The sequence below is a fragment of the Elephas maximus genome, chromosome 20, assembly GCF_024166365.1.
Source record: "Elephas maximus indicus isolate mEleMax1 chromosome 20, mEleMax1 primary haplotype, whole genome shotgun sequence".
Lineage (NCBI taxonomy): Eukaryota > Metazoa > Chordata > Mammalia > Proboscidea > Elephantidae > Elephas > Elephas maximus.
Window position 1 is genome coordinate 50,277,361 of NC_064838.1, and position 16,517 is coordinate 50,293,877.

General features: G+C 47.4%; 1 protein-coding gene across 4 annotated transcripts in view; it reads right to left on the minus strand.

The window, feature by feature from the left end:
• Positions 1-16,517, minus strand: part of FYCO1 (FYVE and coiled-coil domain autophagy adaptor 1) — a 107,442-nt gene that overhangs the window by 29,965 nt on the left and 60,960 nt on the right. For 2 of the 4 annotated variants that reach the window (XM_049861824.1, XM_049861821.1), the window contains exons 15-17: positions 13,542-13,637; positions 8,602-8,812; positions 2,690-2,799 (exon numbers count right to left, since the gene is read on the minus strand). In XM_049861824.1, coding sequence (XP_049717781.1) covers positions 2,690-2,799; positions 8,602-8,812; positions 13,542-13,637 — 417 coding nt within the window. Of the gene's footprint in view, positions 1-16; positions 1,155-2,689; positions 2,800-8,601; positions 8,813-13,541; positions 13,638-16,517 lie in introns of those variants that run through there. The other 2 variants (XR_007514388.1, XM_049861822.1) reach the window with 2 other exon arrangements.

Here is a 16,517-nt window from a genome sequence, read left to right on the forward strand (position 1 = left end):
GGAAACAGAAACGGAAAAGGAGGGTCACCCTGAGAACTGAAGGCCTGAGGGTGGCGGCTGCTCCATGGCCGCTGCAGCCCGGCCAGGTGTGAGTGCTGGCTGGCACAGGGCCCCTGAGGAGACGTCAGCTCAGAGGCTGAGCCCCTTGTGGGTGCACGGACTCTTCCAGGCCCCCTCATCCCCATTTGTTGTCTGGCTAGCAGAGTTCTCTCCCTGCAGTGGGTCAGGGGACCTTGGGCCTTCACCAGGGACTTTCCTGGGGTGCAGAAACGCCCTTTGGTCCCTGGGGGGCATCCTCACCCCTTGGCCTTGCTGCTCTGAAGTGGCTGGCAGCCTGTACTACATAGGGTGAGCAGATGGAGTGGGTGCTGGAGGAGGAAGGCGGCAGAGGAGAGTATGGATGCCACTCTGATTGGGTGCCTAAATCCGTTTTGCTACCCATGGCTGGAAGCCTCGAGAAAGCCCGTGAGATGACTTCAATGGGCCGAGGCCAGACTGTTGCAGCACCATAACCACCCCTGCGATAACTGGGAGTCTGCTTGGGCTGGGGACTGGGCTCTGCCCTCAGCATCCCCCACCTCAGGCTCAATCCACAGTGAGGCCAGTGAGGTAGTGACAGTGCTCACTGCCAATGTACAGAGGAGGAAACTAAGGTCACAGCAGGAAGAGCAGAACCCATATCTGGCAACTCTTCTAACCACTGTGCAATTCTGCCACTAGAGAGGGGCTGGGGCCCATGTCCACCCGGGGAGCGTCTGGGACAGCTCTCTGGATGTGTTGGGCCTATACCCATTAAGTTCTCCTATGAAGGTGTGTGTTCACTTGTGCAAGGGTGTGCAAGGGTGTGCAGGGAGGGCAGGAGATGGCAAGATGGAAGCTCAACCTCCCTGCTCACCCTCTCAGCCTCTCCTTTGGTGGATGTCCTTGGCCACAAGTCCTGGAATTCAAGGCCTGGAGGTCATGAGGGTGCCATGGCTCTTCCCTCGAGTGTCCTCTCAAGTTAGTCTGCTAAAAGCTGGGTAGGCTGGGCAAGGTGTCCAGGGTGTGAGGGGTGTGGTGTCTAGCCCAGGGTCCTGCTCGATAGGGATATGGCTGGTGCTGATCAAGCATGTTTCTTTAAGGAGGTAGGCCCAGTTAAGGGGCTTATGCTGAAGCTAGAAAACAAAAAGGGACAGGTGCCCTGCAACCCTAGCCACCCTTGCCTCATGCCTTCATGAAGGAGGGGCCCCTGGCTCATGGTGGATACTCAACCACTGTTGGTCCTCTCTCCTACTTCCATCTCTGGCCACCTCTCCAGCCTTATCCCCAACATTCCCACCCTCTCCCGACCCTATCTCCTCCCTACCCTAACCCTACACTCCTGACCCTGTGGCTAACCCTCTGATACAGTGCTTCCCCAAGACGGCACACTCTGTTCCCATGATGGCCTCAGCCCTACTTATCTCAGATTTATCCTTCTTGCTTTCACTTCTATGTTTCTCATTCATTCATTCAGTGTGCCAATCAGTCAGTCAGTCTTTCTGCTGTATTTACTACGCCCCTTCTTTGGGTTGGGCAGTGGGAATTGACATCAGAGAGAGGCAGGAGGACAGCAGTTAAGAGTCTGGACTCTGGAGCTGGACTGCCTGGGTTCAAATCTGACTCCACCACAAACATGGTGTGTGACTTGGCCATGTTGCTTCTCTCCCTCTGGTTCTCACTCCCTTCAGCAGCAATGTGAGGAGAAAGACAGTTCCTACTACACTGCGCCTCAACATAAAGAAAACAAAAATGCTCACAACCGGATCAGTGAGCAACATCATGATAAACGGAGAAAATACTGAAGTTGTCAAGGATTTCATTTTACTTGGATCCACAATCAATCCCTAAAAGAGCAGCAGTCAAGAAATCAAATGATGTGTTGCACTGGGAAATCTGCTGCAAAAGACCTCTTCGAAGTGTTGAAAAGCAAAGATGTCACTTTGAGGACTAAGGTGCACCTGACCCAAACCATGATCTTTTCAATAGCCTCATATGCATGCAAAAGCTGGACAATGAATAAGAAGCACCAGAGAAGAATTGACGCAACTGAATTATGGTGTTGGCGAAGAATACTGAATATACCACGGACTCCCAGAAAGAAGAACAAATCTGTCTCAGAAGTATAGCCAGAACGCCCCTTAGAAGGATGGTGAGGCTTTGTCTCATGTACTTTGGACACGTTATCATGAGGGACCAGTCCCTGGAGAAGGACATCACACTTGGTGAAGTAGAGGGTCAGTGTGAAACAGACTCTTAAGGAGAGGGATTGGCACAGTGGCTGCAACAATGCGCTCAAGCATAATACGGATTGTAACGATGGCGCAGGACCAGGCAGTGTTCCATTCTGTTGCACACAGGGTCGCTATGAGTCAGAACTGACTCAACAGCACCTAACAACCACCACACGGGGATGCTGGGAGGCTTAACTGAGTCAGTACAAGTAGAGCACCTAGAACATGCCCAGCGCATTGTAAAACTCTAAGTATTAGCCTGCGTGTTATAAAATCTATAACAGACATGGGAACACCATAGTATAGGGGTCTAAAAATTGCTACTAAATTATTAACAATTAAATAATCGATTTCTAATATCCACCTCTGAACACCTTGAGAACAGGTGGCAGAGTAGCAGGTGGGTTCATGAGGATGCTGGTGAGTGAGGCCCCTACCTTGAAAAGGTGTTGTCGAAGATGAGCATGTAGATGCCTGGCGTGCGGACCTTGAGCTGGCCCTGGATGTTCTCCTTGTGGGAATTGCAGCGGGTCATGGGGATGAGTACCTAGAAGAAATGCAGACCAAAAAAAAAGTGTCACGGAGGCTGAGGGGGTCTCATGGATCCTGTGGGCAGACCCTGTATTTTCAGGGAGGAGACCGAGGCCCAGGGAGGCTGAGTGCCCTGTCTGAGGTCACTGCTGAGCGGGGTCGGGAACAGGACCAGTCCCCAGGATTGGTGGGGTGCCTCCCACGTGTCCTGGGTTTGTTAATAACTTGTTCTGGGGGGAGGCCATGGACATGAGCTTCATCTAGAGTCATGAACTGCTCAGCACCTCTAAGGAGTGGTCACCAGCCTTCCCTGACCATGGCCTGTGCTAGAGTGCCCCCCCACCTGGAAGAGGAGCCCCCTTCTGGCTTCAGGAAGCTGGGACTTATTCTAAATGAAATCCGTCTTTCTAGCTGACTCCTGTTGCCCTGGTTGTCAAGTCCTCCTTCCACATGACAACCTTTCAAGCACTTCACAAAGCTGCTGAGCCCACTGTCCTCCGGGCCAAGCACCTCTGGCTCCACCCAATGCTTGTCACTTGGCCCCACCACAGGCCCCTTTCCTGGCTGAGCCTTGGCCAGCCCACATCCCTCAGAGCTCTTTCATCTTTCCACGTGTGAGCGTCAGTCCTCTGTTTACTCTTTGTCTTCTCTGAGAATGAAAAATTAGTTCTAGGAGACATTTATTTTCTCAGGGCATGTTCCAAAAGCTTTGCTGTCAGAGGCCAAATCTGAGCAAACAGTATGTGCCAGGCAGGGGCAGAGCTGGGGTCTTTGGATGGCCACTCTTCCCCACAAGGGCAGGGCCTTCAACCTGCTGACCAGCTAAGACACAGCCTTCATTCTGAAACTGAAGATATGATGGGGAAAAAGACAGAGTTAAGCAAAATTTTAATTAAGTTTTTTTTTTTTTGGAAGGGACAAACACCAAGAGGGTATTGTTTCATAAAATGCCCCTAGGTCTTTCATTTAGGACTGGCTACACAAGCTGTTATACAGACCAGAGGCCCTGTTGACCATGGTAACATTTTAGCAACTCTGAATTCCTAATGTAGTAAACTGCCCCAGAAGTAACCACTTTTATTCTTTACAAAATTAAATACTGCTTTTTTCAAAAGTACAATTTTTGTTAAAATTCAGGTTTATTTTTTCCTATTAAACATTTTGTATCTCATACAGATTGTCTGAATCCAGAACAGTTACACAACTGTCAACTTGGAATTCTATATCCAGCTAAACTATCTTTCCAAATATGAAGCCAAAACAAAGACTTTTTCAACAAACAAGAGCTGAATGAATTCATTACCAGTTTACCTGCCCTACAGAAATGTAAAGTGAAGTTCTTCAAGCTGAAGGAAAATGAAGTCAGATGGAAACGTGGATCTATAAACAGGAATGAAGAGCAATGGAAAAGGTAATTACACAGGTAAATACATAAAATTTTTATTATTTAAATCTCCGTAAAAGAAAACTATTTAAACAAAAATAATGAGAGCATATTTTAGGGTTTGCAACATGTCAAAGTTAAAGTGTAACAGAAATCACACAAAGGGTGGAAGGGGAGAAATGGAAGTATGACTGTAAGGCTCTTACAGTACACATGAAGTGGTATGAAATGACTGGAGGTAGATTGTGATGAGTTATAGCGTCTACTATAAACCCTAAAAGCAATCGCTGAAACAACACGAGAAAGAGTTTTAGCTAATATGCCAACAAATGAGAGAAAAGGCGTTCATAAAAAGTACTCAACCAATCCAAAAGAAGGAAGAAAAAGGGGCAAAGGGAGCAAGATAAACAAATGGGACAAATAAACAAATAGTAAGATGACAGACTCCACAGTAACCTTACAGACAACCACATTAAACGTAAATAGTCTAAACATCCCAATTAAAAGCCAGAGATTGTCAGTTTAGATAAAAGTAGGACCCAATCTTATGCTGCCTACAAGAAATGCAATTTAAATACAAAGATGCAAGTAGATTAAAAGGATAGAAAAAGATACACCATGCTAACACTGGTCAAAAGAAAGCTGGGTTGGCTATGTTAATATCACACAAATAGATTTTAGATAAAAAAAATATTACCAGGGATAAGGAAGGTCATTTCATAATGATAAAGGCATCTATTCACCAAGAGGAAGTAACAATTCTAAACACTTACACCCCTCATGACAGAGCTTCAAAACATGTGAAGCAAAAAGTGATAGAACTGCACAGAGAAACAGAAAAATTCACAATTATAGTTGGAGGTTTCAATACCCCTCTCTCAATAATTGACAGAATAAGTAGGCAGGAAATCAATAAAGATATAGAAGTCAACACTATCAACTAACTTGACCTAATAGACATTCACAGAATATTCCACCCCAAAACAGCGGAACACATATTCTTTTCAAGTCCACTCAGAACATTCCTCCAGATAGACCATAGTCTAGGCCATTAAAAAAAAAAAAAAAAGCCCTCAATAAATTAAAAAAGATCCAAGTTATACAAAATACATTCTCTGACTATAGTGGAATTAAATTAGAAATCAGTAACAGAAAGATTGCTGGAAAATCCCCAAATATTTGGAAACTAAATAATTGACACACTTCTAAATAACCCTGTGCGCTGCAAATGGTTAAGGTGCTCTGCAGCTAGCCAGAAGGTTGAGTCTACCCAGAGACACCTTGGAAGAAGGCCTTGTGATATGCTTCTAAAAAACCAGCCATTGAAAACCCTGTGGAGCACAGTTTTACTCTTGACACATACGGAGTCGCCATGAGTTGGAGTTGACGCCACAGCAGTGGTGTAAACAACCTATGGGCCAAAGAGAAATCAAGAGGAAAATCACGAAGATACGGGTGAGAGAGAGAGAACGCCGCCCACTCCTGACGCCACAGTACATTTGTCTGGCCGGAAGCTGGTGGCGCAGAAGAGTGATGACGAGGGAGTAGAACTGGCCCAAGACACGCCTGGAGGGAAAGGTGGTGGGAACAAAGATGCACATAAAGCCTTTTTTTTATGGGTAGGTTCTGTGGCAGGCACTTCTGCACGTTATCTTATTTAGGTTGTTCTCCAATATTGTAATTCCTGTAGGGATGAAGAATCCCTGGAAAGGGGTAAACTTTGCAATTCCCTCTTAGGGAGGAGACTTCAAAACTGCTGAGGACATCATTCTGGAGACAGCATGGCACAGGGTGACAAGTGTCTAATGGCACCATTGGAGATGGGGCTAGCCTTCTGCTGTGCTTTCCCTCTGCCTGGACGCATCTCTTCTGGCCCATGCTCCCCCTCCCTCCCAAGCTGCTTCTCCTGGCTTAGTCTAGTGAGTCCTTCACTATTTGGCCAGGAGTCTCCTCCTACAGGGACTTTTCTCTGACCACCATCTCCTAGGCTGGGTTGTGAGTAGACAGTGGAAGCTCAGTAAATGGTTGTCAATAAACTGCACACCACAGTTCCTTCTATCTATACCTCCATAATCATGAAACCCAAGTGCTGCAGTTGGTATCCTACTGTTTCCTGCAAGGCCTAGGCAGGTCAGGGGACCACATAGGGAGTGCCGGGATAGATGTTGAAGATGTGTGTGTGGAAACAGGTTCCCTAGGTTAATGTTTGGGAGGTCTCGGGCAGAAATAACCCCTCCCTCCCCACAGTAGTTGATGACAGTAGGACTCTGAAAACAGAAACACGTGAACGTTCTTCTCACTCGCCCTGTATCTGGGCTTCTTCTGCCCCCTGGCGTCCACTGTGGGGAACGACAATGGCAGTCATAACCATAACTCCTAGACAGCCGTGAGGAAGGTTCCTCCATGTCTCCAAGCTCCTGACTAGAACTACATGGTCTCCCAGGGCCATGAGGGCTTGGCTGTGAGCGAGAAACTGTGCAAGAGAGAGGGCCATGATCTAACTGTGTGTGGGTAGGTGGAATGGCAAAGGCCTGGACACCCTGTTCCAAGTACTCACTGGGTGTCTAATCTGGGCAGGTGCAGTATTAGGTACTTGATAAGTCTTAGGAATATGAAGGTTAACAGTAAAAGCGCTTGCAGTGAGTTCTTGGCATGTAGCTGCTTGTTAGGGCACAGGTGACAAGCACGCTGGGTAATGAGCTGCTCAACCAACAAGATGACCCAAGGTAGCTGCTCTGTATCTCAGTTTCCCCATCTGCAAGCTGGACTAAGACCTGTGGTCTGCACATAGTGGGTGCCCAGTGGGTGGGTCTCAATCTACTCGCAGATGGGCAACCCTAAGAGGAGAAGCCTTGGACCACAAGTCATGGGACCTCCTGGCTGGAGGCTCGGAACCACTCAGGAAGCAAGCGCTCCAAACCTAGGTATGTGGTACGGCTGCAAAGCCCTAAGAGGAAAAGAGGGGCAGGGTGGTTTTTAAGTAGGAAAGAACATGAGACTCCAATAAACAAGGCCAAGTCAAGGGGACTGGAGTTAAATTTTAAGAGTGAATTTGAAGAAGACAGAAATGACAAAGCAATCTCAACAATGAGCAGACAGCAACAGGGCAAAGGTGGCAGGAGAGCAAACCCAGATGTGTGTACATTCCTCTCTGTGAATGCCAGAACAGGAGACCAAGTTCATGGCCATCAGAGAACGGTCGCTGTGGCCCCACCCTGCATCCTAGCCTGGTCTCCTTCAGTCTGTGCCTTTCCCACCACCTTGAGGGTACCCAGTGGATCAAACGCACAAGGGACTAAACGATATGATTACAAATACCCTACAGAAGTCTTGTTGCACATGACTTCAAATTGCTCTTCCCTATCTTGATTCTTGCCTTTTGCGTAAAATGGAGACTTTTACAACTATGTTAACAGTCCAGGACTCAAGTTAAGCTTCAGTCCAGCACCTCTTGACTATCTGCACCATTCCTTCCACTCGAATGACGTGAATGAACTCACATTTCCATCCAAACCAGCTCTCCCTTCATTATCCCTCTACCACTCTCTCTCCACAGAGATTCAGACAGGGAATTCAGACTCCAGGTACAGGGTCTCCATCTTTCTCATCCCATACTGAGTCGGCCACCCATGGAGTCCTGCTCAACCTTCCTTCCTTCTGTTCTGGGTTCCATCCTATTCTTTCTACATGATTTTCACCCCCTTGATACAGACCAGTGGGTCTCAACCTTGACTGCTCTTTGGATTCACCTAGGGTTGCCTGGGTCCCAGCCCTAGAGAGTCTGACTCAGTGGTCTGGGGAGTGGCCTTGGCAGTGGGGTGCTTCAAAGCTCCCCAGGTGTTTCTAATGTACAGCCAAGGCCGAGAACTATGGTCCAGGTCATTGTCAATGTCCCATGCTTAGAATGTCTTCAGTTTGTGACCTGGTATCTGCCACCAAGATTTCAAGCTCAACCACCCAAGTGACATTGGGATTGTCTCTATTGACATTCTTGCAGGTGAGATGCTGAGTATCCTAAGCTAATGCTATCTGACCACCACTAGAGGCAGAGATGTCACCGCTTCCCTAGGTAAGCCAGTCCTCCTTTGCGCAGCTCTGTTAGAAATGATTCTTAAACTGAGTCATACAGCTGGATTCCTTTAATTCAACTACTAACCTATCCCAAGGTCCGATGGAACCTGTCTGCCACAGAAGAGACCTTCAGACGTTTGAAAGCAGCTCCCCAGGTGTTTTCATGGCTCAGAGGGCCTTCCCACCCTGGATTCTCTCCAACGAATAAGCTCCTGCTTATTGCAGGAAACTGGAACTGACCACCACATTCCAGGTAAGGCCTGCCCAGCAGATGGCAGGACAGCCAGGGCTCCACTTCTAGGAAAGGTCTGCACAAGCAACCTGATGGGTAAGGGGCCCACAGGCAGGGGGCTTTGGCCTTACCTTACACTGATCCAGCGGCGTGTCTTCCGCCTCCCGAAAGACCACACTGAAGGAGATACTCTTGGGGTCAGAGGAGAAGACCCAGCTGATGGTGAGGCCTGCCTCGGCCACAGAGATGGGGATGAGGCTGTAGGTACTGGACCTCACAAAGAGCTCCCTGTTGCCCTCCCCAAAACTGACGATCTCTTCCACTGTGAGGGGTACTTTTATCCTAAAACAAAAATGTAGAGAGGGACCTGATTAGATGGACTAAGTACCTGTGTCTAGTGGCTGGGGCTCAGGGGCGACCAGAAAACCTGAAGGGCACTGGGGTGGCAAACCCTGGGGAACCATGATCAACATGCTTAATTATGGGAGAAAACTAGACATACCGGTATTTACTGAGATTCTACTACATGCTGGTTTGTCTACTAAACTAGTTGCTGTAGAATTGAGTCTGACTCATGGCAACCCCACGTATGTCAAGTAAAACCGTGCTTCATAGAGTTTTCAATGGCTGATTTTTAGAAGGAGATCACCAGGCCCTTCTTCTGAAACATTTCTAGGTGGACCTGAACCTCCAACTTTTCAGTTAGCAGCCAAGCATGTTAACTGTTTGCACCACCCAGGGACTCCCGGCTTATCTGCTATGAGCATCAGTTATGTCCAGGGACTGGGAACACAGGAACAAAATACAGAGATGACAATCCTTGCCTTTGCAGGGCTGACGTGATACCTGCAAACCCACGGCAACTGAGAGGAGAGCCTGGCCTGCTCTCTCGGCCCTGCCCAGGTCTGCTCTATGCCCTCACAGGCAGGAAGCAAGTGCTGAGGCCTCAGCTTTCGGTCGTTCTCCCGAAGCTGCCTTGCTGCTCAGCCATCAGCTTTCCCCTTTCTTTCTAGTTCCCCACTTCCTCTGTCCATCTAACCAGCGCTAGCAGGCTGCACGTCCATCTGAGAACCCTCCTACCCTTTCAGCAGTCCCTCTTCTCAGTGGAAATCTGGGACCCGTTGCAAGATTCTAAATGGGTACCTTGACCTTCTCCTAGATCAAAACTCCCAGACTTTTCATACTGCAGGGGCGATAGAGGGGTACTACCATTTTGGGGAGAGAAGCTTGTTGGGGCTGTGTCTTGGTTCTGACTTTGACCAGGTGGATAAGAGCCTCTTCCAAAAGTTTAAAGGGTTTAGTGACAGTGAGTCCTTTTGCTTTTGGGGCTCTCTCCTGGACCAGCCTCAGAGTGTGATGTGAAAAATGTGGGGTATGGAACCAGAGGCACCTGGGTTCTAGTATCTGCCCCTCTTCTTACCTGCTGCAGGGCTCAATCTCTCATAAGCCTCAGTTTCCTCATCTGCAAAACAGGGATAATCATGTCTGCCTTATGACTGGTACAAGGATTATGTGAGAAAATAAACTGGACGTGAACAGTGAAGTCTTGCCTGAAGGTGCCCCAGGCTTAGTGGCGCCCCCTCCTGCACTGTGTACCTCTGGAGGCAGCAGGTTAGCTCAGGGTCATGGGCACAAGGCCTCCAGGTAGAGCGGCCGCTTACAGTGGTCTGGCCTTGGGCAAGTCACTGACTGTCTCTGAGCCTTGTTTCCTCAGCTGTGAAATGGGAAGGTGGCTCCAGGCCCTCTCCTTTATGACTTTACATGTTATCACAATGGCTACGTGAAGAAGGAGCCCTGGCGGCACAATGGTTAAAGCACTCAGCTGCTAACCAAAAGACTAGCAGTTCAAGCCCACCAACTGCTCTGCAGGAGAAAGATGTGGCAGTCTGCTTCCATAAAGATTTACAGCCTTGGAAACCCTATGGGGCAGTTCTACTCTGTCCTACAGGGTCCCTGTGAGTAGGAATCAACTTGACAGCAGTGGGTGTGGTTTGGCTTGGATGTGAAGAAGGCATAACTGTTCCCATTTTATAAATGAGGAAACTAAGATTCAAAAAGATTAAGAAACTTGATCAATGTTCACACAGGTACGATCCAAAGTTATTACTTTTCTACTATACCAAAGCTGCCTTTTATGGAGTAAATATATACTGTTCCTTTCTTTTTTCTCCCTTTAACACAGGAGAGGAAACAAAAGCTCAGAGAGGTTAGGTAACTTGCCCAAGATGGCACAGCAAGTAATTGATGGTGCCGAGAATTCTCTGCCTCCAAAGCCATGGAGGTGGATGGAAATACTTCCCAAAGCTGTGCTAATCAGAAGACTAATCAATAGTTTAAAAACAAACAATAAAGACACTCTAAGGAACAGCTCTGACATGAGACATTCATCTATGAGTATTTAATTCAATGCAACACTTCTCCATATGTGAATTTAAGCCTTATTTCTAATTATGGCACAAAAGGCCTTGGCCAATATTGATAAGTTTTCAAGAAATCTGAGAGCTGGTGAATGGATGGGTGGCTCACGTGAATGCGTGGGCAGGTGGGTTCGTTTCGGAAAAGAGGTCTTTCCCATAATGTGGCAATCTTACCGCATTACCATGTGAGCAGTCACTTGCTCTGACAGAATGCCCCACTGACGCTGGATCATTTTATCTTTTCCTGCTCCAGAATTCTCCCCTGCACCCAGTTATCTGGACTATGCCTAAGTCTCTTTTACCTTTCACAGACAATACTCGGTCTCCCCAATGGAGGCGCTAATAAAAAACAAACCAAGAGTTTGCCATCTCTGCTAAAATACAATCTGTAAATAAAAAGGAAAGTCTCTTGTCCACAGGAGTCACGTCACAAACATGAATTCTGAGTGCCTCCAGAAATTCTAGTTTACACAAGTCACAGGGTACAAAGAAAGCCTCCATGTTCTGCGATAACCCAAGTTGTTACCACACTTTCAGGTGCTCTGACAATGAGGTTCCCAAAACCTTGCTGTCATGCCCTTGGAAAGAAGCAGGAAGAGAAAACTTGAATGTATTGTCATTCCCCTTGCTTTGACTCACATCTTCAGCTGACCCATTCTCTCTATTATTTTATACTATTTTCTTTAAGGATGCGCCATGGATTCTGTGTGTTTCGATTATTTGTTAATCTTCTGATTTTTCTCATCCCTTTACTTAAAGATAAGCTTCTAAGAAGTTTTAGTATAAGTATTTTTCAAACACTTCCCTGCCCCTCCCCACTAAGTGCAACAAAAAATCCTGGAAATAATTCAGCAGACAATCACAGGATAACTCTGAAGTCTAGGGAAGGAAAGGCAGACTGGCTAGGGATCCCAGGACTCGAGGAAAAACACAATGGCTTGGTGTCTCCGGCCCACCATCTAGTGGCTCCAGGTTTGGAGAAACACGTGCCGCCCCTGCAGTGGCACCAGCAGGGGTTGAGTGGAAGCTCCCGCAGTGCCTGGTGAATGCAGCAGATCAGAATAGCACTGCCTGGGCTCTGAAAACCAAATTGTCTCTGGAACCACAGCCTACATATACACTAAACCAAAACAGTATGACTGACTGTTAGAACAGACTTAAGTAGGATCAAGAGTTTCCTAACAACTCCTAACATAATATACAAAGTGTCCAGGATACAACTGAAAATCACTTGTCATACAAAGAACCAGGCAAATCACAACCTGAATGAGAAAAGACAATCATCAGAGGCCAACGCTGAGATTAGTCTGATGTTGGAATGGTCTGAGACAAGGCTTCTAAAGAAGCTATGATAAAAATGAGAGCTCCAACGAATAATACAGATACTCTTGAAACAAATTAAAAAATAAAAAATTATACCAAGCAAATACAAGATACAAAAAAAAGAACCAAACGGAAATTATAAAACTGAAAGATACAATAACTGAAAGAAAACCAAACAAGCAAAAAACAAAAATCTCCCTGGATAGGCTCAATAGCACAATGAATATGTCAGAGGAAAGAATCAGGAAATTTGAAGACAGAACAGAAATTGCCCAATGTGAAAACAGAAAATAGATTGAACAGAACCAGAGAAGAACAGAGCCTCAGGGCCTTTTCACTGGCAGTTCCCTCTTCTCTTCCCTCCTTCAATTCTTATCTTCTTCATGTCATCCTATTTACAACTGTAAGTGCCCTCTTCTCATCCTATTCTTTGTTTACCCTTTACATAATAAACGGAAACCCTGGTGGCGTAGTGGTTAAGTGCTATGGCTGCTAACCAAAAGGTCAGCAGTTCAGATCCACCAGACACTCCTTGGAAGCTCTATGGGGCAGTTCTACTCTGTCCTATAGGGTTGCTAAGAGTTGGAACAGACTCAATGGCAACGGGTTTGGTGGTTTTTTTGTTTTTTTTTACATAATGAATACTTGTAACACACTATACAGTTTACTTACTTACACTTATTTTTATTGTCTATCAACCCCTGCTGGAATATAAGCATATAGTAGGTGCTGGGTAAGTATCTGTGAATGAATAAATGAATCTATTCAATGACTATTATTCAGCCATTGGACACAACACTGGAGAAAAATGGTTAATTGTGGAAAAATACTCATATTTTATCAAGTTTTAAAATATTATAAATTGAGATATAGAATATGTGTTTATGTCTAAAAAATTATATATATATGTATGTGCATAAAGAAGACTGGAAGACTATACACCAAAGTGGTTTACTTATCTCTAATTTTCTACAATGAAAATGTATTGCTCTCACAATAAGAAAATAAAACAAAGCTACTGACAAAAAAGAAGAATAAAGGGATGGATGGGACGACTATAAAGGGGCAGAGGGAATTTTTCAGGGTAGAGGAACTGTGCTATCTCTTATTTGTGGTGGTGAGTGCCTCGTTTGTCAAAACTCAAGCACTAGACATTATAAAAAGGTGAATTTTGCTGTATATAAATTATACCTTACAAAAAGGACACACTGAAAGCCACCACTGCTGCTAAGGGACAGCCTCCAGGGTCCTCTCCAGCTCTGGCACTGCAAAGGCCACTGCTATCTGGTGCGCCTACCCTGGGAAGTCCCACTCAGTAAACTGTCACTCACATCAGCTCTCCAGACTTCAGCAAGCAGATCTCAGTGTCTTGTCCTACAGGCATGTCTACAGTGTCCTCCGGGGTTAGCGAGGTTGACGTGTTGTCCCTGAAAAGACATACAAGAACACAACCATTTAGCCATCAGCACACAAGGGCCCACGTCCTGAGATCCGAGCTTCGAGGTCTTGCAGCTGACCTAAGAATGTCTGGGGAGTCCTTCAATCACAGAGGCTGTGACAGAGGCTGCAGCAGGCTCTGTGGGTGGAGGACCACAGGGGCCAGGGCTAAGCAGGCGGACTGGAAGACAACCAGGCTGTAGTGATTTCCCTGAAGTCTTCCAGGTATGTGGGTGGGTGGACGGTGACCATAAATACAAATTGACCCCTCCTAGTACTAAAAAAAAAAAAACTTGTACCCCAGGTGAAAGAGCAGGTGCCTGGAGCTGATGGGGCAGGAAACAGTGCAGGCCAAGAAAGAGGGGATGGACAGAGTCATGTACTAAGAGGGGTGGATTTAAGGCACCTCTCTTTCCCTCACAGTCCACTGTCTTAGCTGTGCAGAGAACTAGCAACAGGAGCTACCATTGCAGTGCACTGAGCCGTGGCTCCCAAAGTGCGCTCCGTGAAACATCTGCGCCAAGAGAAGGAACACCACACACTGTCTCTCCCTATTAGAAAGCCACAGTGTACATACGCATTCAATCAATGACTCTCAGAAGCCCTGCGGTAAAGATGTCTACTGTACCTTGTTCACTTCTGGTGTTCCTATATTTATTCAACCATAGGACATTTTTAACACCTACTGAACTAGTGAGCCTCAGAACACCTTCCGGGAAATATCAGGCCCCTCACTTCCCTGATGGGGAACACTGGCCCTGGCAGTTACGGAGAGGCAGGGCTGGGCCAGAAACAGGTACTCTGATTCCACCTCAGTGTTCTTCCTTCAGGGCCCCACTCCCAGCTCAGCCAGCAGCCTATACAATCTTAGGGACCTCAAAGGCCAACCAATTCCACTTCCCAATTCTGCTGAAGAGGGAGCCTATGCCCAGAAAAGAAACATGTGAAAATGTTAATGCGGAAGATCGCCAACGCGGCAAAGCTTCTTCCCAAAATGTTGTGGTAACTCCCTTCTCAGCATCCCCGGGGGCTCTCCCCAAATGTCTCTGGGTCCCCACCCAGCACCGTGAGGACCCTCAGAACCTGTGTGAACTCAGTCCTGCCCTGCCCCCACTTCGTCTGCTGTCGGCTGTTTCCTGAAGTGACAGCCCATACCTGCGCTGCACGGCCCACATTCAGTGGGCACACTCTCCACCCCCACTCGGTCATCTCTGAGAAGGTACACCTGGAGCACCCAGCTTTCCACATGGACGCCTGAGGGTGAGGCTCAGAGTGGCCAGATGCAATGTGTCCTGCCCAAGTCGATGCTTGGCTGTCACGGGGCAAGAACATCTGTGCACTGTGTGGCGTATCTGCAGTGACAGCACCATACCAAGAGGTCCGGGGAGGTGATGGGCGGCTTTGCGCCAAGACCTCAGACATGGTGGCATCTGCCACACACCCCCACCCTCCACACTTCCCCATCACCCAGTGCACACCTGTGTCACACCTCTGGTCATGCTGGGCCTTAGTTATTTGCTCTTGGGTCTTATCTCCCTCAGACCACGAGCTTTCCCTGCCAGACAGGACCAGCACTTAGCAGTTCAGCCTCTGCCGTTTGCAGGAACCTAAGAGACCTAAGGCTGCTTGCTAAGAAATGTGCACGGAGGTGCAAATGATTAGCGTGGAAATTCAGGATAAAGGACAGAAAGAACACTGACTAAAGTCAAGAAAAGACTTGGGGACAAATTCCTGAAGGAGGAAGACACTGAGTCTTGTGTGGAGCGGTAGACACTGAGTTAGCAGATTCAAGCCAGAAGACAACTGCGGCCGTTTTTCACCTCTAACAGGGTTTTCTCACAGATGCAAAAGCAAACATTCGCTGCCACCCCACTGAGCCTCTCTGTGCTGGAGGAGGAGGACCAGCATCGCACACCAAGGGGCTTCTGTCTTCCTGGAAAACCTACGAGCTTAAGAGTTGGCTTCATGCCTGCAGACCTGGACATCACCCCCTAGCCTGGTCAGGCCTGTTCACCACCAGGCCCAGTAGCTGCTCTTTCTGTTGTGTATCTCCCACTTCCCTGGCCTTGTTCCTTTCTAGTGCTAGTGTGCTGGGAGGCCTTTGGGTTTGGGAGTCTGCTCTCATGGCTCTGCTGCTGATGGGGTGGTGAAAGGGGCTGGTGTTTGGAGCCTCCAAAGGGCCACCTAAACAACCAGCAACTCACTGCTATCCATGTGCCCCATCGGGGCTATGTGTGTACAGTCCAAGTCAGTTCCTGACAGATGGGAGAGCCTGTCTTAAGAAACAGCCTACCTGCCCAGGGGCTGAGATCCATGAGCCCTGAGCAATGGGCCTCACTCTAGCTGGAGGTCTCTGTATCCCAAGATGGCACAAGAGGCAGTTGTACTGGGTATAATAGTGTCTCCCCCCAAATTCATACCTACCCAGAACCTCAGGAAGTGACCTTATTTGGAAATACGGTCTTTGTAGATGTAATTAGTTAAGATGAGGTCATACTGGAGTAGCCAAACAAAAAAAAACAAACCTGTTGCCAGCGAGTCAATTCTGACTCATAGTGACCGTATAGGACAGAGTAGAACTGCCCCATAGAGTTTCCAAGGAGCAGTTGGTGGATTCGAGCTGCCCACCTTTTGGTTAGTAGCTAAGCTCTTAATCACTGTGCCACCAGGGCTCCTACTAGAGTAGGGTGGGCCCTAAATCTAACACAACTGGTGTCCTTATCAGAAGAAAAGACATGCAGACATACACAGAAGGCACAGAAGGAAGACGGCCAGGTGAAGACAGGCAAAAAGGATGTCAAAGTTTGAGAATGACAAGGAACAAAAGCAAGGCCACTAGAGGGCATCCCATCTCCTACTATACAAAAAAC